Here is a 26,447-nt window from a genome sequence, read left to right on the forward strand (position 1 = left end):
TGTCTTTGTATAAAACTAGCTGAGGCTGCTGCTGAGATGCAAAGCTCCAGCCTGTGCAGAAACATCACAGCTGGGATCACCCAAAGCTTTGGTTTGTGCTGGAGATGGTTCATCCTGCAGGAGATTTCAGGGCATTGCTGAGTGGCTGGGACCCAGTGCCTGGTCTGGCAAGCCTAATCAAAAGGAGCACAGGGACATCTCGTGTTCTCTGACCCCTGCTTTCTGTATTTTCTATTGCTATAAGGTCAAAGGAGGACTGACTAGCAGTGGGGATTATCCATCCAGGAGGCAAAGGGCTCTGTGCTCTCTAGGGGAGGGGAGACGTGAATTGGTGAGGATCAGTAAAGGGAGCAGTAATTGCCGTAAGACCTATTACGGAGCATAGTGTCTCAGAAACCATTCCTGAGCACGTAAAGGGCAAGCAGGGATTTCCCAAGGGAATACTGTGCTGGACTTCGAGGGTGGCCACCAGCTCGACAGCTGGTGGGTAGCCAGTAACGACTGAAGCTGACGCAGGACTTGCCGTCAGCAACAGGGGCACTGGCACAGGATGAACCTTCAGCAAAGCTTCAGCTGCCACTAGACGAGGGTGGCTGACACCTGACACAGCCTCAGTCCTGGATGGATTAGATAAATGTGAGCATCCCCTGAAATTCAGCAAGGGAGATGCAAAGTGCAGCACTGAGGTGCAATAAGCCTGGGAGCTGAGCACCAAGCGGCAGCACTGATGGGAAGAAGCCGGGGGTTATCATGGGCACCGGGCTGAATATGAGCCAAAAGAGCACTCTCATCACGAAAAAGGCAAACCACATCCTGGACTACATTAGGAGGAGTGTGGCCAGCAGATTGAGGGAAGTTATTATCCCCTCTCCTTGGCGCTGGTGAGGATGCACAGATCACAGAAGTCATTCCTGAATAGCTCCTAACAACAGCTCTTCCCCAGCTTCCTCTGTTGATAAAGAGAAGTGAAAATACAGAGGATGATACAGGGCTTGCTGCAGGTGCAATAAAAAGGAACCGTAGTGTGATCCCAAGGCACTTGGAGCACTTGCTTGGGAAATAGATGGTCTTTCTTGAAGACTCCCATGTAGTTCAAATGAGACATTTGGGGAAGCAAGGAGATTTACACTTAGATATTAGCTTCTCTTTTGGATGAAAAATTAATGAAAGGCTTGGCTGAAAAGAGCCTGGTTTTTTCTGTGGTCACAGGTACTACAGAATTTGAGAGTATTGAAATGCTTCCAGTTGCTCTGTGCTGCTGTGCAGCCATGCCCCACCTGAAAGGCAATAATACTGCTGGACTGTTTACAGGCTAGCGATGAACCTGCTTTAGCAGTACCTGAAAGTGTGAAAAAGCGAGCGGTCAGTAGCTTGGCTGATCATTGCTACGTGCAGCTGACAGGGCAGGGGGTAACTCTCTGAGGTCTCGCTGTGTCTGCAAGGGAGTGGACTGCAGAAATTAGTATTTGCCTAGGGCTGACTGCCCAGCCTCTGTCTTGCACAGACCCTGCTCACATCATTGCTTTTCCAGGCCTTTTTTCTTTCTACCTACAGCTGATTCAGAGTTTCAGAAGAGACCTATCTGTTGAGGAAGGGCAGAAGCACTGCAGCACGTTTTCTCCCCAGGATTAACTTCATACCTTGCAGTTGAGAGGAACCTGAATCATTTTGGGGGCCCTCACAGCTGTCTATGCTCTGGGTGGAAACCACCGAGTTGCATTTTGAGAGGTCTCTAAGGCTGGTGACACCTGAGAGCAGTCTCACTGCTGGGGGAATAAATTACCAGACCCTCATCACTTCAGAGGGAGCTGGCATTGCCTGGTGAGGCTGGCAAGGAGGCACACACCGGGTGGCACGGCCAGGCTGGTGACAATTGCCTGGGGAGAGCCTCATTCAACAGGGGAACCACGGTGGGACTGCATGCCCTGGGGGACCTTTGCCCCAAGCTCCTGCCTTCACAGGTGGTTGCAGAGCATCTATCCCCAAATCCTCTCCACTGCTCAAAGCTTTTAGGCTCCCTGGGCTCTGCTATGCTCAAAGGCAGCTGCATGAAATAATGTTTTCCTTTTGTAAGCAGATGCAGTGACCTGCTTAGCATCGATCCTGTGAGGCTGGGCCTCAAATTCAATTTTTTTCCATCATACTTGTGAAGAGTTTGGTAAATTGATTTTTAAGAATGAAAAATGTATTGAGAGTGATTACAGCTGATAAATATAATTTTAAATAGTAAGATGAGGCTTACAATCACTGAATTGTTCACCTGAGGGATGCAAAAATGTACAGTAAAGAAAACAGTATTTTTCTAAGACATCACTTAAAGTGCTGACCTTTATTTTTCATGAGATGACTCCACCTTCCATCTCTTTTTCAGGGGAGGAAGCCCTGGGAAAGTCACAGAGTGCAGCCAGTGATCCCTAAACCTGCTATTTATGCAACTGTGTAATCTCTGCACAACCGTAACTGATGAATATGCATCATATAATTTCTATGCGCAGCGGAAGGTAACCTACTTCTGGCCCCCAGCAAGCTGCGGTAGGTCTGGCTGCATCTTCCTTCAGCTTTGTGGGGCTGTGGGATTTTGGGCAAGGTGGGGATGCCACGGGAAAACCCTGAGTCCAGACCAGGTCTGGGGGTTAAGACCAGCTCCATCTGTCCATCTCATGGATGCTGGGCATGCTGCTCTGTGCCTGCCTCCTCTTAAGACCCATTTAATGCAGGGTTTGGTGTACAGTGAGGCGGCCTTGAATTAACATCTTGAAGCAGAAGTGGCAGAGACGTGATAGACACAGAAGAATGGCCAAGTGACATTCTAATGAGTGTTAATGGGAGGCAGGAATTAAATCCTGCCGGCTCATTAGCATGGGAAGCAGTGCCATCTGCTATGGCTGGCAGGTTCCCTGCCGCCGTTTCAGGGGGGCTGCTTCTGCGGGGATGTGAGGAGACAAGACTGGTGCCCAGGAAGGTCCACGCTGCTTTGCCTGTGACAGCCAGGAGCGGGTGCTGGGGCATATCATGCACAAGATCCTTCTTTGCTGGGATGGGGGGCTGCCTCGGGGGGAGGAGGAGTCCCTGTGTGCTCTCATTTTGTCCATGGACCCCCCCGGCCCTTTCCAGGCCAGCCAACAAGGCAGCAGGACTGGTAGCAGAACTGGCAGGAGGACGAGCTTTGATCCTGCCAATGGAAGATGATGGCCTTCCTGTGAGCGACCACTACCTGGAGTCTTCCCTCCCAAACTGCTGACAGCAGCACAGGGACACCGGTTGGGCTCCTCAGGCACAGCCAGCGCCTACAGGTCCTGATTGCCCCCGAGCCCCTCAGGACTGAGAGGTTTGGGGCTGCAAGCCAGACAGCGGAGCTGAAGATCTGCCCTCTGGGGTCCGCTCCTCCATCCCGCCACCGTAACTGGGGAACATCGTGTGCGAGATACTCCTTCTCCTGTACTGAGGAGGAGTTGCTATGGTCTCCTAATTCATCCGTGGTCCCCCCAGCCCTTCCCAATGCAGTCTGCAAGCCAGCAGGATCTGCAGCAGGACCAGCTTTGATCCTGCCAAAGGAAGATGATGGCCATCAGACCAGCTTTGCCACCTCATGCTTGTGCATGGTTGAGGATGGGAGCCAGCCTCCTGCTGCAGTGCCTGTTGTCTTAAATCTGGAGTTGAAGCAGGAGGTGCGCAGCAAGTTCTGGTTGCACACAGCAAGAAAATGCCTGGAGCTAAAGCTGTGAAGCTTCCCTGGGCAGCGCAGTGGTCCATGGAAAGGCTGCATCAGCTGCTGCCCGAATTCCAGCAGGTTGTGGCTGGCCCCCTGTGGCCATGCTGCGCCTGTGTCCCCTTGCTGAAGTCAAAGTGCCTCGTTAAGCCAGAGCACGTCACACATCAGCAGCGTGGGGCATCCCTGCGTGGCCAACACATACCCTGCCCTGCGCTGCATCCCTTGCCCCACCAGTGCCCATCCACCATCATGGCAGTGGTTCCTCCAGCTGCAGTGGGGCTGCTGCTTCAGCCCAGGGGACCAGGCACTTCTGCCCTTACTGCTCCACACTTTCTCCCCCTCCTCTCCTGAGCCTGGCCACTCTGTGGGGCAGAACTGAACCTCAGTTCACCTGAGAGCCTGAGCAACATGGACCTAACCCAGAGAGACAAGGCCCTGCAGAGCTGGGGTCTGCCTTCTCCCTTGGACCTCTGCATGGCTGCGATGCCCTTTGAGCTCTGATGATGTATGTGGCACAGAGGGGCTGGAACTGTGGCTGGGGGCCATGCCTCTGCTGGTGCAGAGTCCCGGCAACGAGCGGTGCCGTGGCAAGCCTGCCCAGTGCTGCCAGAGCTCATCTGGCTAGGGAAGACCTAGCCCTAGGTATGGTGCAGGCTTTTTCCCCTCATTGTGTCCACCGTGCTCTCCCTGGCCCTTGTCTGTGGGATCCCTGCGATGAATCCGAGGCTGGAGCCATGGCAAGGAGCACGTGTGATGGGCGCACTGTGGATGCATTGGAGGGCCAACCCCAGGAGCACCCCTAGGAACAGAGGCTTGGAAGGGAGATGGGCATATGGTGGCCTCCCACAGGGAATGCCACACCAGGCGGCTGTGCCACCTCCCAGCTTAACATCCTCGAGCCCAGAAGAGACCCCAGGCCAGTACAGCTCGTCTTTGCAGGAGCAATGCAACCAACCTGCAGGAGCAAACTGCGGTGCCCCTGCCACTGGGCACAAGTGCTTGTGCTACCTGCACCAAGCTAAGGGCACCCAGCTTACTGCAGTGGTGCTGACCAGTCGTAATCTCTGCTTGGTCTGGGAAAAGTGATGGATAAGGAACTGGCTGGCTGGCTGCATCCAAAGAGTTACAGTCAATGGCTCAATGTCCAAGTGGAAACCAGTGACGAGTGATGTCCCTCAAGGGACTATACTCAGACTAGTACTATTTAATATCTTCACCTGTGACATAGACAGTGGGATTGAGGGTGCCTGAGCAAGTTTTGCAGCTAGCAAAGCAGTGAGGCCTGGAAAAAAAAAAAAAAAAGGGAAAAGACATGTGCTTCAGAAAGGCATTATTAGAGGCTGAAGCCCTAACTGTGCAGTGAGGAAGGGGCTTTCACTGGCGGGCTCAGCAAAGAAGGGGGAGCAGCTGTCTGAAATGAGCTGGGTTGGCATGAGTAGATGTGAACAGGAAGTTGGGAAGTGTATAAAACTGTGAACGCTCTTGGGAGATATGCATGGCTGACCACAGCAATGAGGAGGAGGAGAGCTTTTACTACCAAAACACATCCTCAACTTTTAAATCTGGTTCCAAAAAAGAATGAAAATGCTGTTACGCAATATGCAGAAGGGAAGGCAATTATCTGTATTCAGTGTTTGGGAAGAAGCAAGGAAGGGTGTGAAATACTTTCCAGTTTATTGAGCACTAGAGGGTATGCTAGAACACATACACCAAGGGCAAATATTTTAAAAGTAGCTGCCCAGATAAATTATACCCAAGAGCTCTGAAAAAATGGGCTGAGGGATCTTAGCTGCAATGGTATTTATTTCTTATACAACTGGAATTTCCCTGCAGTTCCCAGGCGATGCTGGGGCAGGCAGGCATCTGCTGGGTATCTCCCTGCTCAGGCATCCATGTTACCCGGAGCACAGAGCATCCTTCATGTAAGTCAGATGCACAGGGATGGCATGGCTGTTACTACAAATATCTTGAAAGAAGAACGACTGCTTGGCCTTTCTGGGAAAAGCCTGAGCAGAGTAAAGCAAAGCCAACGCAACTCCCACATGAGATTTTAAAGGGGAATGGGAACACACACGGTGAGAAGGGGCGCCTTTTGCCCAGCTCTCCACCTCTGCCTCCTGAATCCCCGGGATGGTGAATAAATGTGAGCAGCTTGTGGAGAGAGGACACTTCTACTGGGACATTGGGGCACCCTGTGAGCTTGCTGCTGGAAGAGACCATCTCTTTGTGGTGTGTGCATGGACTTGATGTTAACAGCTCTCCTCTTGTCTGTGGTCCTTCAGAGGTTTGATCACCAGTCTGCTGAATTGCCCTCCACAAAAAAAAATCCTAATGTTACTTAATTGCTGCTTCTTGCCAACCTGTCTCACCAAACAAATGCTCCAGAATAGCCTCCAACTTACTTTGTCCGTTCTGCAGCCTTTTGCAGATTCTGTGCTGTTTGCGCAATTTAAACTTGGAGATCTTGTGTAACCTTGCTTGCAAGCTGCGCTGCCATTTCTTGTCCTTCCCTGTGCTGTGAAGGATATTATGGGTACCCTAGGAAGTGTAGCGGAGGTGGGAGTCCCTGTGATGGTTTGGGAACTCCAGGTTGCCCTGAGCTGAGGAGGGGCAGGAGGTGATTTGGGACAGCATGTGTGACCCCGGGCACCGGTAGCCATCAGCAGGGAAGTGGCACCTGCCAGCCTATTCCTCCAGGACCAGTGCTGTACCTAATGACATTAAGCATGATGGAAAATGAATATTAAATGGTTGTAGATGAAATCTGCAGGCACAGGGAGACAAGCAAGGAGCTAAAACATTGCAAGGACTGGGCAGCTACACAGCCACCAGCGAGGCTCAGGGCTGTGAGAAGCTGATCTGACAGCTCCCTCTGGCCGTAGGCTTTGTGAGTCTGTGGAAAATGCATCCTGCAGCTGCTCCATTCCCACAGACATCCAAAGAACCAGGGAATCTTTTTCTTTTCTGGATCTGTTGTCTGCAAAAGATGTCCTCCACTGCCTTACCCCACGAGGTTTTGGGCAATGCAGAAACATGGGGCTGGTGCTGTGCTGGGCATCACCCACAGGTTCTTTGGGCACACAGGATCTGATCATTTCAAGGCAGCTGGAGCAATAGTTTTGGCAATGCACTTGAGTTGCTAAAAGGCAGAAGGGCTCAGGTCTTTCCTGCTGACCTCAAGAAGTGGTTATCCTCTTCTGCTGAGCGATCGTTACACCACAGCTGGGTACTGCACCCAGGTCCCCAATACAAGAAAGACATCGGTAAACAAGAGTGAGTTCAGTGGGGGCCACTAAAATGGCGGTGGCTGGAACTCCTGCCCGGCAAGGAGAGGCTGGAAGAGCTAGGCTTGTCCAGCCTTGAGAAGGGCTGGTTTTGGGGAGACCTAAGAGCAAGCCCCAATATCTATGGGGAGATTATTGAGAAGATGGAGCCAGGCTTTTAATGCATAATGAGGCTATGAGAGTGATCTAGCTTGTAGAATGGGGAAATTATCCCCATGGGGACAGTCGTGTGTTTGAAGAGGGGCCTGGCAAGGTGGTAGGATCTCCAGCCCTGGAGGTTTTCAAGATGCAGGTGGGCAAAGTCCTGTGCAATTTGGTCTGATCCCATCACTGCCCTTCTTTGGATGGGAGGTTGGACTTGAGACCTAGTTTGGTTTGTGAGTCCATGAGATGGATTTGTGAGTCCCTGAAGGCAGTGGGAGGAGACTGGGGAGATCAGCAGCTGCAAATGGCCTTGGGCAGAGGGAGCCTGAAGGAGGGATGGGGGAAAGCTGGAGAAATGACTGCTTGATGCTTGGTGAGAGGAAAGCCTGCTCTACCCCAGGCAGTCCCTGGTGCCTGGTCTGAGCCTTGTGGCAAGTTGGTCTTGGCAAGGACCTGCTTGGAGCGCAAGGCTCTTTTTGCTGGTGGAGAAGAGCAGGACCAAACAGCCTGAGGAGCTGAACAAGCTTAGATAAGAAATGAAGCCAATTTCTAGCATTTCCTTCTGGATTCGGACTCATCCCATGTGCTCTTCTGCCAGCTCCAAAGGAGATGGGAGTGGGGAAATTAATGGAGCTGCTTGGAAAGCATTTGTAAACGCTTTGGCCTCACGCAGAGAGCTGCGGGGCAAGGGGCCAAGAGCAGCGTGGGTCAGGGGGGGTCCCATGCACGGCATGCCCTGGGGCTGAGGGCCGAGCTGCTTGGGTGATGGGGGCCCAGAGTGCCTTCTGGGGGAAAAAGCAGTGGGACGCTGACGTCAGCATTGGGAACGGAGCAGGGCACAAGGTTACGCCTATGTTTCAGAGGCGGGAGGGTGTAAAGCAGGGAATGTGTGGGGTGCGCAGGGGAAGGAAGCTGGCTGGGCTGTCTCAGCCCCTGGTGGGACCCACGTCCATTGGTGATTAATGAGGGAACTGCTGGGTCTGGACGAGCTGATTAAGTGTGTGCGGGAAGGCCACCAAGCACCTCAGCCAGCTGGCAGCGAAAAGCCTGGGGCCAAGCTCTCTCATCCCCGGACAGAGTGGCCGCATCTCCCACCCCTTGAGGATGGTCCCTGACCCTGCTCACCCTCACACACTTAGCTCGGCATTAGCTGCCCTGGCTTGAAAGCATGCAAGGGAGTGTGCACGCAATTTATCAGCATGCGTGGTGATGTTCCAGTGGTGCCACTGCAGTCCAAGCATTGCTTCAGGAGGAGTCTGTTGCTCCACGGCCGCTGCAGTAATAATCAGGAGGTACCAATGCAAAAGACTTTTCTGAAGCTATAGGTGATCCCTGGTTTCATGGTTGAGGTGCTGAGAAACCAGGGGCTGCAGCTATGGGGAAACTAGCATGGAAAGGGATAAACTGTACAGGCAGTGCAGTTTCTCTGCCCAAAAGTGGCTGCCACTAGGTCATGAAATTGAGAAACTGGGTCTATGTGCTCTCCTTTTCCTCCTTTTATCCTCCCTTGCTCCTCATCCATGGACAGTTAGTCACCCAAAAAGCCTCTCTATCTGGTCATTTCCCTGAGATTTTCTGGGATGCTTTTGTCCTCTGACTAATGAGAAACAGTCACCTCTTTCCCCATGTTTCACGGCAAGAATATTCATCAGTGCTGCAAGTTCCCAGGCTCCCCTGGTCAGTGTGGGGTCCTCATTGCTCCTCTGGCAGCTCCCCTGGCTGGAAAACCCAAGCCTTTCTCCCACGTGCCTTTCAGCTTACTTTAGGGAAGAAAAAAAAAAAAAGAAAAAAAAGAGGAGATTTGAAAGTACTTTTCCTGTTTCTTCCTCCGATTGTGCTCCTCAGTTAAATTAAATTGTTTGTCTCAAAATCTCCCCTCCGTAAATCTGAGCAATGTTTCTGGTTTAACTAACAAGGTTTTGGGTTCAAGCTGTCCTGTTTGTATTATCGGCAAAAGCTTCGGGCTGTCATGCCTGGAAGACATCACACTGGGAACGGCTGGCCATGCCGAGAAGGGGATGGGATCTTCTCTAGCCGAGACGTCGCAGATGGGACAGCCGGCAGGCTCCCTGCACCCGGGTCATTTGCTCACCTTGTGCCCTGCCAAAATCCACCTGTCCTTAGCCCGAGCTTTGTGCTTTGCAGCAGTACAAGCATTGCCCACTGCCTGCCTTCAAAACGACTCACTGGCAGGCAGAGGAGGTCCTGGCATGGCTGCAAGCGAGGTCAAATCTCTGCAGCCATTTGACTCTGATGTAAATCCCCCCAGCTTTGTGTTGTGTTGGTCCTGGGGAGGGTGAGGGGGCTGGTGGCAGGCAGAAGAAGGAGAGGAGAACAGACCTCCTTGTTCAACATGCCTGGAGCTGGACAGGCTTGCTCGAGTCCCTGCATTGCCAGGGAGATGGGACGTGTGTTCTGCTCCTGCCCTAGTGTTGGCACATCAGCCACCCTGTGTCCTCAAAGCACATGGGCGTCATGGCAGTGCATAGCCCACTGTCACGCTCTTGCAGGCAAAATGCCCAAGGCAATAGCTTCCTCACCTCAAAAGCAGAGATACTGGGGGACCGTCTCCACCATGCTGGGGGAAACCAGCACGTTTCAACCACAAGCCCCTCTTATGGGAGCATCTAGCTTCTCTCTTCACCCTCACGTCCATCCCTCAGGACTCAGTGCTGAATGGCTGGAATGGTCATGTCTGTCAACTGTCCATCACATACGGCAGTGCATCAGGACCCCCAGATGTCTGCACCCCCTTCTTTCCCTGTGTAGTCACAGTGAGGCCAGCTGCAAGCTGCTTACTTCATACAGTGGCAAACATGGGGCTACAGACGGGCTGGAGGTTCAAAGCAGTCTCTCGAGCTTGTTAGTAGAGGGAGGACAACCTGTTTACTTTGACAGTGACAGCAGCTTGCTCGGTGGGTGGCTGCAGAAACATCAGCATACAGCTGGACAGATAAAGGATGGCTTCTCTGTCACATTGGTTTGGACTTTCCTGGCCACAACAGTTTGAAGGCTGCAAAATCTGGAGTCAATCTAGTAATGAACAGTTCCAGCCAGAAGCTACTGCCTTCAGCCACGGGGCAGCAAAAGGACAGGGGAATCTGGCTGGGAGGACTGGGATGGAGGCTCCCCTCTGCCCTGGGCTGGCTGCTCAGCTCCACTGTGCCCTGCCAGGGTGGTGGGTTCCCCCCTCCCTGAGTGGGCGAGTGTGTTAGTGAGCTCGGGACGATGGAGGTGACAGCTGGGCAGACTTCTTGAGGGGACAGGGGACACTGGGACCCAGGCTCTGTGGTGAGATGTGTTATGGACGTGAGTCCTTTCTGGCAGCTCTGGGCACCTGTTCTCCCGCCTTGCTGCCTCCCTTAGCTTCCCTTTTGAAGGACCTGTGGCTGGTGGCCCTCATGGTTTGCAGTGTCCCTAAGCTGATGGCTGGCGCCTGGCTGGGGTGGGTTAGCACTGAGCCCTTCTTGGGAATTCCCTGCACAGATGCCACGGGGTGTGCCTGTGTGCTTTTGTGCAGGAGTGCGACTGCAAAAGCTGTTTGCAGAAATGGGCTGGAGCTGTCTGCAAACCTTCCAGACTGGGTCTTTGCCTTAATCTTTGTGATTAGCTCAAATGGAAGGGAACAGCTGGGCAGCTGGGGAGCCTGGGAAGTGGGACAAACACATATGAGATCCAAAGCTTCCCAGAAATTGCACTGTGTTGAGTCTAGTGCTGAGGAACTGGAAGGACAGCTTTTTATGGGGGCATCCTCGGCGTGGGAGAAGGGAGCGGGCAGTGTGTGGTGCGCTGGTGGCTTTGGCCAGCAGATGGTCTGGCAGCTAGGGATGGGCAGGAGAGCCCTGGCTGTGCTGAGAGGACAGAGGAAGGTGTGGGTGCCACATCTCCCCTTTTTTCTTGTTCCTCTGGGCTTCTGCTTACATGGTTTGGTGTTTAAGGCTGGGAAGACCACTGGGTTGCCCAGTCTTAGCCCTGTGCAGTCCTGACCACAGACATCCATGAGATTGCTCTGGGGCAGGGAGGTATTGCTGCCTGCATGGAGACCCACGAGGGATGCTGCCCATTCCCCGTTGAGTTTGGTGGGGTGCTCAGGCTCCAGGTCCCCCAGCTGTAGCTTTCTGCACCCAGCTCTTCTTGGGCAGCTTGGGGCTGCCATGCTGGCATCTCTCATGGCCAAGGGACTGCAGTGGAGGTGGATGGACCCAGCATGTTATTTCAGGGAGGTCCTCAAAGGGAGATTTGGGAGTACAATGTCGGACAGCCTGTGCCCACCCCAGAAGAGCTCTTCTAATGTCCTGTGTCACTCGCTTTAGCGCATATAAAATGCCTATTCCAGCAAAGCATGCCGAGCACAGGCACCGGCCAAATCTTGGGACAGCGGGGATTTCCAGAAGATTTAGAAGAAAATGTTATGACAATATTTGACAGGGCTACAGGGGTGACCAGAAAGATGGTGCATGCGTCTGGGGGGACACTTAGCCCCTAGCACATCCCCAAGCTGGAGGACATCTCAGGCAATCGAAAGTTTTTAAATAGGATAAGATTTTTTCCTTAAATCTGTGTGTGACTGAGGAGATCCCAAGGCAGATAACATCAAGTGGGAAGGGAGAGCAGCTTGACCTCCAAGAGCTGCTTGGATGTTTGGAGCATTATCCTTATCTTTGCAGTGCTCTAGCCAAAGTGGCTGTATGTGATCTCAGCTGGACGCTCAGCTTGGGCTTGATAGCCTGGAGATATGCTTAATCTTTTAATTCCCTGTGATACATGAGCAACTGCAAATTTCAACAGGTTCCGGGAAGATCTCCTGTCCCGGGAAAAGAGGCTAACATCATGAGGACAAGAGATGAAAAGGCTCTCAATGAGAGGCAGGGAGGAACTGGGGTTAGTGTGATGGGCCTGATGATGGGAGGTGGGGGTGCACTGAGCAGAGGTTACTTACAAGAGAAGCTGGAACCATGCAGAGGTGCAAGGTCAGCCATCCACCCTGGTTGTTCCAGCTGCTTTTGGAAAGCAGAGCGTTTTATGTGCTTTTGGTTGAAATGTGCTACCCAGCCTTTGTGTTTATGCTCCAAAATCCTCTCCCCAAACCTGCTTAGATCAATCTTTATGTGTGCTAGTGCTGCCCTGGCATGGGGTGAGCTGGCTGGATGGGGACACGCAGCCTCCCTGGAGCAGCAGGGCCATTGCAGACAGGAGCAGAGGAAGACAGGGGGTCCTGCAGCCCAGGGGGGTTCAGGGCACCCTGCCAGCCTGTGGTGGGGCTGTGCTGAGGCTTGTGCCCTCACTCCCTTGCCCCTGAGTGCCATCACCTCTCTGGCAAGGGGACCTGTGTGTCTGGCAGGGTCTTACTGTTTGGAAGAGAAAATACAGATCGTGCTTCAGAGGAAATCCTGCCTTGTCAAAAAAGCATGTGGTACCCATTTCCATGATACTGGATGCATTGGACAAAAAGAGGTGGTGTCTGTGTGGGGTCTGAAGCCCCTTATCTGCAGCTCTGAACCCCACAGCACTGCCAGCATCATGGGTAGCCATGCCCTCTGTCCATGCCCTCCTGGGAAGAAGCCGGAGATGCTCTGAAGTCTGCTCCCCACCTCCTCTGCTCTGGATTTTGGAACTCCAACATTGAGTTTCTGTCTCTGGCCCCAAAGCTTTGGCTGTTGGATCATGAAGGGATGCTACGTTGTGAGGTGAGGAGGGAAGATGCTTTAGACTTTGGTTTTCCAGGCTTGGTGCATAGGTCTTTTCACTGGGCAGCTGGCATGCAGCTCATGGGGGGAGCTGGTCTCTGGGCTTGCAGACCACTGTCAGTCCTGCTCCCACAGGTGGGAGCATAATGTGGTTACAAAGAGCGCAGGAACATCTCCAGAGCTTTTGGCGCTGAAACGGCACACAATCCTCTGATGCTGGTTTGTACATCTTCCTCCTCTCCCTCCAGTGAGGCTGTTGTTTTGCAATGCTGGCAACTCTCACAGACATCTTCGGTACTGGAGCAGAGCCCTGTGCAGATGGGAATTAGGGCCATGGCCCTTGTGGTCTTCCTGGGGGTGCAAAATCCCCTTCTTGATTGCAGCCACAGTCGATTACTGTTGGGATACATGGGGCATGATCTGGTCTGAATCTCAACTTGGCAGCCTTGAGCTCCTCCAGACCTCTGCAACTTGTAGGGTCTCCTCTGCTGCCAAGGCATCGGGACAGGACCCATCAGGGGAGGCAGGGTTGACCCTAAGATGGGGATTTGGACCTTCAGAGCATGCACAGTGCGGGGCCCCACGGGTCTGTCCAGAGCCACCCAACAGCTGGGCCACCAGAGGTAGGTCTGCTTTGAGTGCACAGGGGCGTCCCTCTACCCAGTGTCTACATGCTACAACAGCCCTGGCTCTGTTAAGACCATCTTGCTGTCTCCATTGCCCTCTGCAAAGGAGAAAGGGCCTCATGTGTCACACTGAACTGGTCCCTAAGGGGAGGCAGAAGAGAAGAGGCGCCTGCCAGAGTACAGGGAAAAAAGTGCTTGGAGCTGGGACTCTGCTTGAGATGCCGCAGACAGCCGGCAAGCTTCTGAGCTCTTCGGTTTGGTGGGTGGCTGCGGGCAGCGTGCGATGGGCTGGGAGCAGAGCGAGGGGCTGGAAATTCCCTTTGGGGCTGGGGATCAGGCAAGACGGCTGTTTACAGCAGGGGAAGAGCTGCGGGGGCCAGAAGCCGGGAGACCTCCCGGCAGCATCCGCCTGCCAAGGCTCTAGAAACACATCACAAGGATGGAGACAGGACACACCAGCCCATTGGGACAGAGCAGCTCTGGGCTGCGGGAAGTACCAGATGGGCCAAGGCAGATTGCTTGTTCATCTCCCCAGGTCACAGAGGAAGGGTTTGGGGTCTTCTCCAGAAAAGACACTAGCTTCCTCACTGTTTTCCAGCCAAGATCCTTCTTCCAGGGCAACTCGGTCTTGTGGAGCGTGAAGGAGCTCATGATTTGGGAGTGATGGGAGACCTGGCTGACCATATTTGGGTCAGGTTCATCCTGAGCTCTGACCTGATGGCATCCCCAGAGCAGCCTGGGGCTCTCTGGGGCTTTGCAAATGCTCTGTACTCTCCACAAGTGCCACCAGTTCTCCATCCCTGGAGAAGGCAGGATGTCCCTCCTGCCCATTGTAGGATTTCCTTATGATCTATTGGGTGAAGAGTGTATTTGATGTTTCTTGTTTTGTGAAGTATTCCCCATGGAATCTGGATGTTGTAGCCATGAGAGAGCTCATCATCGCAGTTTCTGTGGGGAAAAAAAGTGTTGGCCATGGCTGCTTACTGCAATATGGTCTGGCCCTGCAGCTTTGAGTCAGTAAATGCGCCCAGTGAATACTGTTCTGGGGTAAATCTGGTGGGACACTAAGCATTTGGGTGCCTGTGAAGGCTACACATCAGTCTCTTGCCCCATTAGATTCACCTATTAAAATATACCCAGTGCCATAAAGGAAGGTTCTGGCTTGTATATGAGCCATATCCCTCCTGATCCTTTTTTCAAAGCCTTATCAATTTTTTTTTTTTCTGAAAGGCTGACTCCAGAATGGCATGGTGTCAGGAGTGGTCCATTGATGTACATGTGCACAAGGCTACTTCAACTCCAATGCCCTGTTTGTGATTCCCTGGCATTTGTGCCAGCCACACGTTTTGTAAGTACAGGTTATTTTGGCTGCTGAAACTATTGAGACTGGACATACTGATGGACAGCAGGGCTATCTGGGTTGTGCTTACAGAAGAGAAATTGACCTGATCGATCACAACAGCGAGCTCAGTTGATGATAGATCCTGGTCTGCGGTCAGACAGGATGAACATAACCATTGCTTCTGTCCTTCACGTCTATCAAAATAAATCTCCGTGACTATTGTATTTTGGCCTCAGCAGCAGACGGAGGTTGGCTCTTGCAGTTTGTTCTTGCAGTGATCCCACCTGGGAATTCCACAGCATCATGGGCAGAGTTGGAGTGGGCTCATGAAGCTCTAATCAGGGAATAGAAAGGTGATCATGTGGGATATGGCAGATGTGCTGATTTTGGCTGGGATGGAGTCCTTTTTGGCACCCAACATGGTGCTCGGAGGGTTCGAGATAATGACAGATTTGACTGGAGTGTGTAGACTGAATTTATAGCTGTTAGAGCTGTTTAGCTACTAATTGACAGGCTCCTTGCCTGAGGAGGCATGCCATGAGGCTTGCTTTCCTTACTGTTTATTACAGTCTAGTGCTTGTTAGTGGCTGCTTTTTGCTTTTGCTGCTTGCCGTACTGCTTATCCTCTTACTCTGCTGTGCCTGGGAACATTTTGGTAACAGAAATGGTGATGCGCCTGGGCTGGCAGATGACCAGGGCATTGCTGCTGTTCCTGTGCTGCTGTACAAGAACTCCAGTGTGAACGCAAGTCAACGGGACTGTGTGACCGGTGGATCAGTCCATGTGGGAGCAGGTGTACCCCAAGGTGTCTGTGGCTATGGATACGTCCAGGTCGCAGCAGGTACACATTGAAGCATTTATGGCCATGGAAAAGTCCACGCCACAGCAGGTATACCCCTGAAGAGACTGTGGCCCATGGAAAAGGCTACACCGGAGCAAGAACACCCCTAAGAGATTGTGGCCCACAGACAAAGCTATGCCAGGGCAGGCTCTCCCCTGAAGGGATTGTGGCCCATGGATGAATCTACAGCAGAGCAGGGGCAAGGGGAGGAGTTCACTGCAATGTTAAACTGTATGCTCTGGTCCATAGGGACCAGGGATGGAGATCATAATGGATATACCTTTACATTGTTGTAACCGATGATTTGAGTTGCATGTTGTAGGAATTACTACAGCAGGAACCACCTGAACCAGTGGAGGACAAGCCTCACAAGAAGCAGTGCAAGGGCAGCAGGGATCTGACCTGAGCTGGCTTTGATGCCCAATAACTCCATGCAACTCTCCTGTCCTGAGTGACCGCCATAAGAGATGGAGCCCAAAGTAGTGGACTAAATGAACTCAAGGGACATTTTATGGAGATTTTACAGGGTTGGCCAATAGACTAAGGGACTGACACCTGTTTATAAATCAAAGGACAGGAAGAGGGGGGGAGGTGGTTAATGAGGATGTATTAGATGGTGTGGGACCTGAGCATAACATAAATGGTATCAAATAAGGGGTGGAGATTTTACTGGTTTTGAAGAGTTGATACAAACTGGATAGAAACAGTCATGATAACACCATTGATAACACTGTTGATAACACAGGGATATTTGAGTTATCGCTGAACAGTGTTTGCAAAGTCTCAAGGCCTTTTCTGTAGACTTGGGGTGCACAAGAAGTTGGGAGGGGACACAGCCAGGACAGCTGATCCCAAGGGACCAAAGGGATATTCCATACTGTATGGTGTCATGGTCAGCAATAAAAGTTGGAGGAAAGAAGGAGGAAGGGGGAACATTCGGAGTTACGTTGTTTGTCTTCCCAAGTAGCCACTACAATTAATGAAGGTATTTACTTCATCAGCATGAAGAAGGCTTTCCTGGAAGTGGTAAACATCTGCCTGCTGATGGGAAATAGTGAATCAATTCCTTATTTTGCTTTGCTGGTGCATGCAGCTTTTGCTTTATCTATTAAATTGCCTTTTATCTCAAGCCATGAGTTTTCTCAATTTTACCCTTCTGATTCTCTCCCCCATCCCACTTATGGAGGCGTAAGTGAGCTGTAGCTTTAATTGCTTACTGGGGTTAACCCACAACAGCAGATCAGCCTATTTTTACATAAAAGCTGTGCTACCCCTGGGCTGTGATGAGACAGTGAAGCCACTGCTGACAGTTGGTGGGTCACGTCCTGCCCAACTCAGTATTGAGCCTGAGTCTAATAAGGCTTTGGTGAGAGTCGGAAGAGATGGGAACAGGCAGAGAATGATTTGTATCTGGACACCCACGGGAAGATTTGGATCCGGTCTCATACCCCTGCTGAGAGGAGAGAGAAACCCAAGGGGCATGAGATAGACCACATGTGCCAGAACTGTATCCTGAGGGGCTTCAGGGGCTGTGGTATTTGTCTTAAGTGATCCCCTGTCCAGTGGGAAGTAGCTGAGGGCAATGGAGACAGCAGCAGGTCCTGAGGATGCTCTCCCTGCCTATTGAGTAATGCCAACCATATCAACATAAACCTCTTTCTTGCCTCTGTAACCTTGCCTTGGTGCAGCCATGTGGGGTTTGCAATGCTGGCAATTGTCACAGTGACCTTCAGGCTTGGAGTGGAGCCCTGCACAGATGGAAATTGGGGCTGCAGCCCTCATGGTATTCTTGGGGCAGAGGAGGCAAATTCTCCTTTGTGACTGTGACGACAGTCAGTCACTTCTGGGGGACATGGGACAGGACCTGGGTTCAGTCTCATGTTCCCAGCCCTGAGCTCCTCCAGATCTCCGCAACATGTGTGGTCTGCTCTGCTGCCAAGGCGTTAGGATGGGACCCATCGGTGGGTAGGGTGGTGTGTCTCCCTTTCCTCCTGATGCCTGAGTCAGGCACCCTCCAGGAGAATCTTGCAAACTGTCTGGGTGACTTTTCCAGAGCTGCCATTGCAGGCTCTACAGGGCTTTGTCAGGTGGATGCTGCTGGGAGGTCTCCCAGCTTCTGGCCCTGCAGCTTTGCCCTTGCTGTAAACAGCCATCTCGACTGATCCCCAGCCCCAAAGGGAATTTCCAGCCCCTCGCTCTGCTCCCAGCCCATTGCACACTGCCTGCAGCCACCAGCTGAACCAAAGAGCTCAGATGCTTGCCGGCTGGCTGCGGCATCTCAAGCAGAGTCCCAGCTCCAAAAACACTGTTTTCCCCATGTTCAGGTGTGTGCCCCTTGCCTCCTCTTGGAGACAACAATTTGATGGCCAGGTCAAATGGCCAGTCTTGCCTCCCCAGGTCTTTGGTGTGCCTGGATTAGTCCTTGCTCTGTGCGTGCCTGGGTGGAAGTTGCTCTGTATTCTGCGGGTCTCCTTCGTGGTGCAGGGCATCCCCTCTGCATTACTCCTGTTTGCCTGGGTGCCAAAATGAGTCTTGGGTCAATCCTCATGTCTTCAAGCGCTGGTCTCATGGTGGAGTCAGTTAATGCAGGGTTTTGATAGCTCCATCGCTCTGCCCTGCTGCTCTGAATTAACTGTTAATGACCATGGTAGGAGGTCTGGAGTATAGGTATGGAGTATATGACTTCTTCCTATCTTTTAATTATATTTGGGCAGGATGAGACCTGTCCATTGTGGAGCTGGGCTCCCAGAGACCCACGGACAGTTTCTGCCCCTTCCAGCAGCAGCTTCCCTTCTGTGCCCGCTGCAGGGAAGGGCTCGGCTGGCCACTATTCGGATGTCCCCCTGGCACCCTGCTCCCTCTGATGCCAATTCCAGATGCTTGTGGCCCATGAAGCTGTCAGGCAATGTGACAGGTCTCTGCCTGGTGTTGGTGCCTGGCAGCTCCTAGCCTAGTTGGGCTTTATCTCCTTTCTCTTTGCTTTCTCTCTGCCTTTTGCATTTTCTACCACTGCCTGGGCATTGGGTGGCTGCTTCCCTGGCTGGGGGGGCTGATGAGCCATCACCAGGAACAGAGCCCTTCTCTGGTGTTTTCCAGTCTTGGCTGAAGCATATCCAGTTCCTAGTTTATGTGTTGCTCTAATGTCTTCTGCAAACTCTCCAGAGCCTTCTTGATGTTTTGCTTCATTTCCCTTTGGCCGTCTTTAATTTCTCCGTCTCCATTTGCCCCCTCCTGTTGAACTTGCTGTGTGTGCCAGCTGCTGTTTGCTCTGGAGGCTGGATCTGGGCTCTCCATCCCATGGAACTGAGCTCATGCCAGAAGCATCGGGCAAAGCAGGCTGCTGGGTGGATGCCGGGCGTCTGCATGCAGCACAGCTCTGCCTTGTGTCAAGTACAAAGTCCAACATCCTGAGATGAAGAAGGAGCAGTTCCCTCCCTGACAACACCCATCCGGCTTTTTTCTGAGCAGCTTCTTGAGTCTTTCTGAATTCACATGCTGCGATGATGCCTTTGCACAAAGCATACGCATGTGCGCATCCCAGCCTGGACAGAGCCCAGCCAACCCACCCGTTTCAAACTGCACAGAGCTCTTGGCTCAGCTGGCACGCACACCATGCCTTGCTCTGGGGGCTGCTGCTCGCTTTGCCATGACAGGATTTATGACTCGTTACATCTCCACTTTCAATGAAGACTGGGTTGGTGCCAGCAGCTTCCACTGAGTTTTGCGCTGCTGTATAAGGAACCATAGGATTTCTGGATGGAGGATTGGTGTGCTTCTTGGTGGAAGAGGGATGTGCTTCTTGGTGGAAGAGAGAGGGCTGGGCCTGTGGCCGAGGTGGAAGGGCTGAGGACTGGCTGAGAGGGGCACAGTTTTTGGAGGGTTATGCAAACACCAGTTGAACCCCTCTTCGCTGCAGTGTCTCCCACTCTCTGGCCTAGCATCTCTGCCAAGAGCAGGAGCCTCTCACCATGTCCCCTTTCCACCACGAACCTTGACTACCCCATGGAGGTCTCCGCCGTGCCACAGAGGGACAGGATCTGAGCCATCACCCCTTTCAGCACTAAATACATTTCCTGGTGATGAAGTGACAAATGTGCACACTCACAACAGCCTGAGCCCAAAAGATCCCGTGTGTTGGGTAATGCCTGGATCAGGAAGGCTGAGAGCTGAGCAACACTAGCCACGTGCTTTCCATGGGGGAACAAAACACACAACCTGCCCAGTCCCTTGATTTTGGGTCTGAGGGAGCACTATGGGTGGCACTGCATGCCATGCAGAAGATGCTGTAGGAAGAGCGCATCTTTCCATGGTGCAGGACCTGCTTGGGTTCCTCTCAGCCTGCTCGCTAACCCCCTGCACATTTTCCAGCAGCAAGCCTGTCCTGCCCCAAAGTGGCTGAGCCGCTCTGCAGGCATGCTAACAACCAAAGGGTTAACTCCTTGCACGCAGACGCAGCTGGGAAACCAAATTTCCACCCGGAGCATGTGGGTGACAGGAGGGCAAACTTCTGGCTGAAGACCCTCTCCAAGTCCAGACAGCTCCAGCACCCGTGCGCCGGGAGGGGACTCCCGGAGAGCCGGCTTCCCTGCCCTTCCCAGCATGTTGTGCTCACCCTGCTCTTCCCATCAGCCTCACCGAACGCTGCAGCAGCCAGCAGGGAGCCTGCCTGGCTCGTGTGCTGCTGGCTTCCAGCAATTCTTTCCCGCTTCCCGAGGACCGTTTTGCTATATGGCATTTCTATACGGTGTGCCTGGCAGGCAGCCTGCTCCCCTTCCCAGCCATGGGGATTTTCCATGCTGGGCTTTGCAAGCTACCTCTGTGCTGGGTCCTGGGAATTGGGCCTCTGCAGGAAGGAATTTGCTGGTCAGCGGGTTGAACTGAGCTGCGCGACCCTGTTCCTGTTAGCAGTGACTTTAACTTGGAGGCAGCATCCAGAAGTATTTGGAAATTCCCAGTCCCCCTGGTTGGCTCCCCTTGATCCTTCGGTCCATGCTTGAACCCGAGGAGCCTCTGCTCCCAGCCCCGAGCCACCTGGGGAGCCGACCTGCTGTTTGGTTAAGCAGGACAGAGGTGGGGGCTTTTGCAGGGCTGAAGGGCAGCCCAAGGCTGGGTGAGCAGCGTGGAGGGGTCAGGAGAGAGGATCACCTGGCATTACAGGCTGAGATGCCAGGAAACTGCGATGCTGGAAGCCAGGGAAGTAATTCATAGACAGACTCCAGGGTCTGGTGCTGGGGTGCAGGGTGAAAACATGGGAAGCATTTGGGATGAACCCTTGAGTGAGTCCCTACGAGCTGCCGCAGGGGTTTCACTGCCTGGGAAATGCTCACAAGCAAGGAGGTTTGGTGACCTTTGCTATGGTCCCACTGTTTTTGCACACTCAGTGTGTGGGGACATCATAGTCTCTGCTGAGGATGTCCTCCCCTCTTCCTGCAGTCTGGAGGTCCCTCCACCACAGGGATGCACAGAGGGCTGGAGCTGGGCTGCCCGAACCTGGGGGTGGCTGGAGGCACCATTGCATGAAGTCCTGTTGCAAAGGCTCTGTATGGTGTCTGACACAGACCCTGGGGCCAGGAAGGGGTTCCCTGTAGCTGAGACACTGCAAAGGGGCGTGCTGCCTGGTTATGTCCCCTTCCCTGTGTCTGCCTCCATCCTGTACCTCTGAGCTCCAGGAAAAGGCTGGTGGCTGCAGGAGCCCAAGCTGGTGAGAAATAGGTTTATGTGGGTGCGTGTGAGAAATTGTGCCTGGCCAGAGTGGCTGCTGGAGATTTCTGGAGTTGGACAGCACTAAAAAGCCTTGCTTCCACCCCCCACCCCCGGCAGCTCCTCTGTATCCCAAAAGTTCAGTATGCCTTGCAACCCCCCTGCAAACAGGGATGCTTAACTCTTTCTCATTGCCAGAAGCTCCCTGCTTTCTCCTTGAGCTGGAGGGACAGAGCAAGGCACTTGGAGAGGAAAGAGTGAACGGTGGGCCCTGAGGGAAGGGAGGCAGAAGGGGAGATGGGGCATGGACCCCCAGGATGGTTTCCATGGGGGTCTGCTGCTCAGGCATGCAAGTGCCTCTGCATTGCTCAGCCAGAGCAATGGTCAAGTACCCCTGTCCTTAGATTATTCCCTCCTGGGTCCTCTCCAATCCACCTTCCCTGGAAGAAATGGTGTGAGGGTCTGCTCAGCCGGCTGCTTTCTTCAGGGTGCAAATCACAGCAACCAGAGAACTGCCAAAGACTGATGCCTGTGAAGGGAACATGTGCCCTGACCCTACTTAGCAGCTCAGGCTGTGTTTGGGGCTGGCCTCTGGCCAGAGGATGCTGCTGCTGCGGTGTCTTGAAAACACACAGAAAGCCAGGGACTTTCCAGGCGCCTGCTGCCATGGCTGGGGCTAAGACTGGGCAAGGAAGGGGTCCGGGCTCTGTGCTGGGATCGCAGAGCTCTCCTGGGTTCCTTTGGGAGCAGAAGGAGCCCTGGGCTGGACTGGTCTGTGCCAGGGCCAACCTGTGACATGTCTTCCCTCTCTGCACATACTTGTCCTGATACCACATAGGCTCTGGGAGAGACTTGGCCAGGGTGGATGGCCACAGCATCAATGCTCACCCAGCTTCTCCCACGCAGGGACAGTGTGCCAGCCGCACCAAGTGTGGGGGTTCATCCAGGTGCTCAGCACCTGGGTACTGCTGCCTGGAGAGGCTGCACAGGTAAGGGCTGGACATGTGTAAGTGCCATCATGGCTCTCCTTTTCCTGCCCTGTCCTGATGCCACTAGTGCTTTGGGGTTGGAGGGATGGGTGACAGCACACAGGATGCCTCCAGGGACCTGTTCCCTGTGCTGCCAGGCACCCTGGGGAGATGGACCTGCAGGCAACTTACTGCTGCCCATGGTCCATGCCTGCTGCATGCCCCAGGGGCAGCTGCCCGAGGCCACACCAACCCTGGTGCTGCACGAGTGTGTGGGGAGCTGCCTCCCCCCACCCGGGCACATGGGTACCCCCCAGCATGGGAGCTCCCTTTCTCTTCTGCACAGGTGATGGAGGAAGCCCCAAAGCGTGCCGCCCTGAATCACACGGTGCCGCAGGCACTCAACTTGTCCCCGAAGGCGGCAGAAAGCTGCTGCAGCTTGCCTGTCTCCTTGCCCAAGAGAAGGTTGCAGGGTAGTTGTTGGTGAGCCCCCCAGCCCTCCAGCATTGCCCCCCTCCCTGCTGAGTTTGGGGAGAGTGTGGGCATCTTATCACAGCTCTGCTTTCTACAGCAGCCGGGACTTTGGTCTCCCCCCGAGTTACTCATTGCCCTTGATAAATGTTTATGAGGGTCCTTATCAGGAACTGGTGAAAAGTCCTGTGGCTGCACCCCAGATCACAGGCAGTGGGGCCTGGGAAGGTGTTTGGACCCCCCCCCCCCCCCCCCCCGCAGCATCAGGTAGACCCCATCAGGGCTCTGCATCTCCTTAGGGCTGCCAGGACATAGCTGACATGGCCAGCAGGACCGGAGCTGGCCAAGGAGCAGGAGTCCAGGGCAGGCGAAGAGGGGCTATGAGCGGTGGGGTGGTGAAGCTGGGGATGGGATGGCAAAGGGAGCTCCTTGCTGGTGGGGGCTTCCCAGGGGGCTGGAGAGATGCCGGCGCCTGGCTCTTTTCAGAGGGGCCCTGGGGCAGGGTGAGAGGCAGTGGCACTGGATGTCTCAAGGGAAATTCCAATTTAGTGGGGAAAATGTTTTCAACAGGAGAACATTTCAAGCACTGGAACAGGTTGCCCAAAGTGGTTGAGGAACCTCCATCCGTGGTCTTTTCCAGACCATGCCTTGGTGATCACATGAAAATGTGGAGGTCTCTGGCCATCCCCTCCTCAGAGCAGCACTGGTGTCACACCAGGTTGCTCAGGGCTTGGTCCAGCCACACGGCCATCTCTTTGGGTGACCATTGCCACCACAGGGGTGCCCTGCAGGCTCCTGTTCAGCTCGCCTGGGTCCACTTCTGCATAGCCTCCACCTTGCCAGCCATGCCCAACCTGTCCAGGGTCACACCATCGTGCCCTTGGGACTTCGCATCTTGTTAGTGTTAAACCTCAGGAGGTTCCCATCAGCCCATTCCTCCCAGCGGGTCAAGGTCCCCACTCCTCCTCAGTTCCCCACAGTTTGGTATCAGCACCAATGTATGGTGGGCTATGCTATCTCCCCCAGTCCCATTTGCTGTCTGGCCCTTGCACATCCCAGCCCTACAGATGTGTTCATCTGTTTGGGGAGGTCCCTGAGGCAGCTGGACAGGGATAGGGGCTCAGGGGCCTGGGATGTGGAGTCACCCTGAGCCCCTTCTCACCTGTATGGGGCGGGCAGCTTGGCTCGGGAATAAAACACGAGGTGGGGGACCAAAACAGATTGACTCCTTGGTTTCCTTAGCGGCTTGGCCACCTGCCAGGGTCCCTGCCAGGGGAAGAAATGGGCAAGCAGGAACACCCGATCCTCCAGAGCAGGCACCGGCAGGTTGTGAGACCAGGTAGGAAACAGGAGCCTACAAACTCATCTAGCCGTGATGGGGGCCGTGTTTCCGCCATGCCCCCCACCTGGCACCCCACACCATGATGGGCATCTGGGAACAAGACAGGACGCATCTGTAAAGGGGGGGTTGTGGCTTACAGGAATCCCCCACCCTCCCACTTCTCCATCACCCAGCCCTCGGCTGTCTGGTGGGCTGCCTGCCAGGCTGGTCGAAAATGAAAGCAAAGCATCCAGAGATAAATAGGAGCAGCCTCGGCCCAAGGCAGCAGTGCGTGTCCTGCTCCCCAGCCTCACCGAGCTCAGCGCCCACCATGGCTCTGCGTCTCCTCCTGCCGCTGCTCCTGCTGGCTGCTACCCTGCTCATTGCTCAGGCTCAAGGTGAGGGGCACGAAGCCCTCCTTCCCACCTGCAGGTGGGATGAGGCAGGGGATATGGGTGCTCGGTGGGGTCTGTGCGGGGTGCTGGGTGGTGCGGTCACAGTGCACGGGGACCGTTTGCAGTGCATTTGGATGTGTGCATGGCTGCGGGTGTGGGGTTTGCACTGCAGTTGTGTGTAGGGGGGGTGTGTGTTTGTGTGCACGCCTGGTTGGCGGACGGCATTGGCTTGCAGTGCTTGCTTGGCTTGGGAGTGTGTGTGTGTGCATGTGGCTGGAGGGGCAGCAGCACGCCGAACTGAAAAGCGCAGTCAGGAGACCAAGGTTTAGTCCCTTTGCAAGGAGCTCGTCTCTGCCTCAGTTTCCCCTCCGCTGGCAGGGAAATTGGTGTCACATATGCCCAGGGCAGGGTCTGACCTGCAACTGGGGTTGGGGGATCCCACCCTCACGTGCTGCCCCAGCACCTCTCCTGTGAATGACATCAAGAAAGCCCTGTGCCGTCAGCTGGCCATGTCGTGCTCTCCCAGGGCTAGGAAGGTGCCCTGGCTTGGTGAGGGTCCAAAATCCCACATCTTCCCCTTGCTCACAGGCATTGGCAGCTCAGCCTCAGACTGCTGCCTGAAGAACAGCCGGAAGGCTATCCCCAGCAACTGGGTGAAGTCCTACAGCCTCCAGGGACCTGAGTCTGGATGTTTGCTGCGTGCTGTCGTGTAAGTACCCCACTGCGGTTGGGACCATCCGGAGCAGTTTGGCTTTAGCCAAACCCTCCCTCTCCATGTCCTCCTCCTGCCCACCCCTGAGCACACCATTCTGCCTGCACCCCCAGGTTTACCACCAAAAGGGGCAAGAAAATCTGTGCCTCTCCCACCGACCCTGCTGTCCAGAAGCTGATGCAGAACCTGGACAAGAAGGTCAAGAATGACAAGCAGGACAAGAAGAAGGGACAGTCCCCACGACCCAGGGGCAGACCCAAGCGGCAGAAGCGACAGCGGGTCTAAGTCAGGCCTGAAGAGGTAGGGAGAGGGAAGGGGGGAGAGAGGAGGGCAACAGGGTGATGGGGTGAGGGTGCTGTCCCCAATCCCAGATCCTTCCCCATAGGAAGGCGAGCGTCCAGCTCCTGAGGCTGAGCCTGGAAGGGCTGCCAGAGCTGTGGTTGGAGCGTGGAGGTGTTTAGGGCACGGCTCCCTCCTGGTCCGTGCTTGCTTTAAAATCATGTTTCTTTCTGGGACTGCTGGGACAAACCAATGCTTGGGGATGGGCAAGGCACATCATGCAAGGCAACATCCCCCCAGCTGGTGCGGGTGCTCTTGCTGAGACCCTCTCCACCTCACCACCCCCTCCTTGCCTTCCTTAGGACGGATGCTTTCCTGACCGATGACCAACCCACCACCCGGCAATCGACATCCACAGACCACCCACCCACCTGCCAGCCCCGGGGCGAGGATGGGGCTGCCCTCTCCTCCGCAGCCCCCTTGGCACTGCCATGCCTGCTGCAGAGATCCCCCCAGCCAGGACCCCTTGGACTGGCTGGGTGCTCTCTGTGGCTGGATAGCACCCAGGTCCTTGCTCGCCCCATGGCTACGCCAGCAAGGATCTGGACCGGCGTGGGAGTTGAGCTGAGGGGGAAGTGGGCACCAAAGGGGATTTCTGTAGCCTGGCAGGATGGCAGCTTTTTCTATGACTTTTTTTTTGGGGAGGGTGTTATACATTTGTATTTATATTTAAAGACTGTGCTTTCATTCAGTCTTCCTGGAAGGCTCTACTTCTGGCTCCTTGTGCTTCACAGAGTACCCTTTATGCTGCAGGCTGGCTTTTCTGGAAGATTGGTCTTATTTTTCTACCAAAGAAATGATGGCTGCAGTTCATTCCCCTCTCACCTGTTTGCTCCTTTTCAGCTTGCAGGGCTGTGGGTTGCCAGGCAGATCCCATGTCCCCATGGTACTGCCTGGGCTGGTTG

General features: G+C 54.0%; 1 protein-coding gene across 1 annotated transcript; it reads left to right on the forward strand.

Moving 5' to 3' along the window:
* The first annotated feature begins 24,396 nt into the window (after positions 1 to 24,396).
* On the forward strand, positions 24,397 to 26,175 carry LOC126035695 (C-C motif chemokine 21-like). Its single transcript, XM_049794495.1, has 4 exons — positions 24,397 to 24,494; positions 25,080 to 25,200; positions 25,317 to 25,503; positions 25,845 to 26,175. The coding sequence occupies exons 1-3, from the start codon at positions 24,428 to 24,430 to the stop codon at positions 25,486 to 25,488; spliced, it is 360 nt and encodes a 119-aa protein (XP_049650452.1). The 5' UTR covers positions 24,397 to 24,427; the 3' UTR covers positions 25,489 to 25,503; positions 25,845 to 26,175.
* The last annotated feature ends 272 nt before the right edge of the window (positions 26,176 to 26,447 follow it).

This window comes from Accipiter gentilis, chromosome Z (genome assembly GCF_929443795.1).
Source record: "Accipiter gentilis chromosome Z, bAccGen1.1, whole genome shotgun sequence".
Classification (NCBI taxonomy): domain Eukaryota; kingdom Metazoa; phylum Chordata; class Aves; order Accipitriformes; family Accipitridae; genus Astur; species Astur gentilis.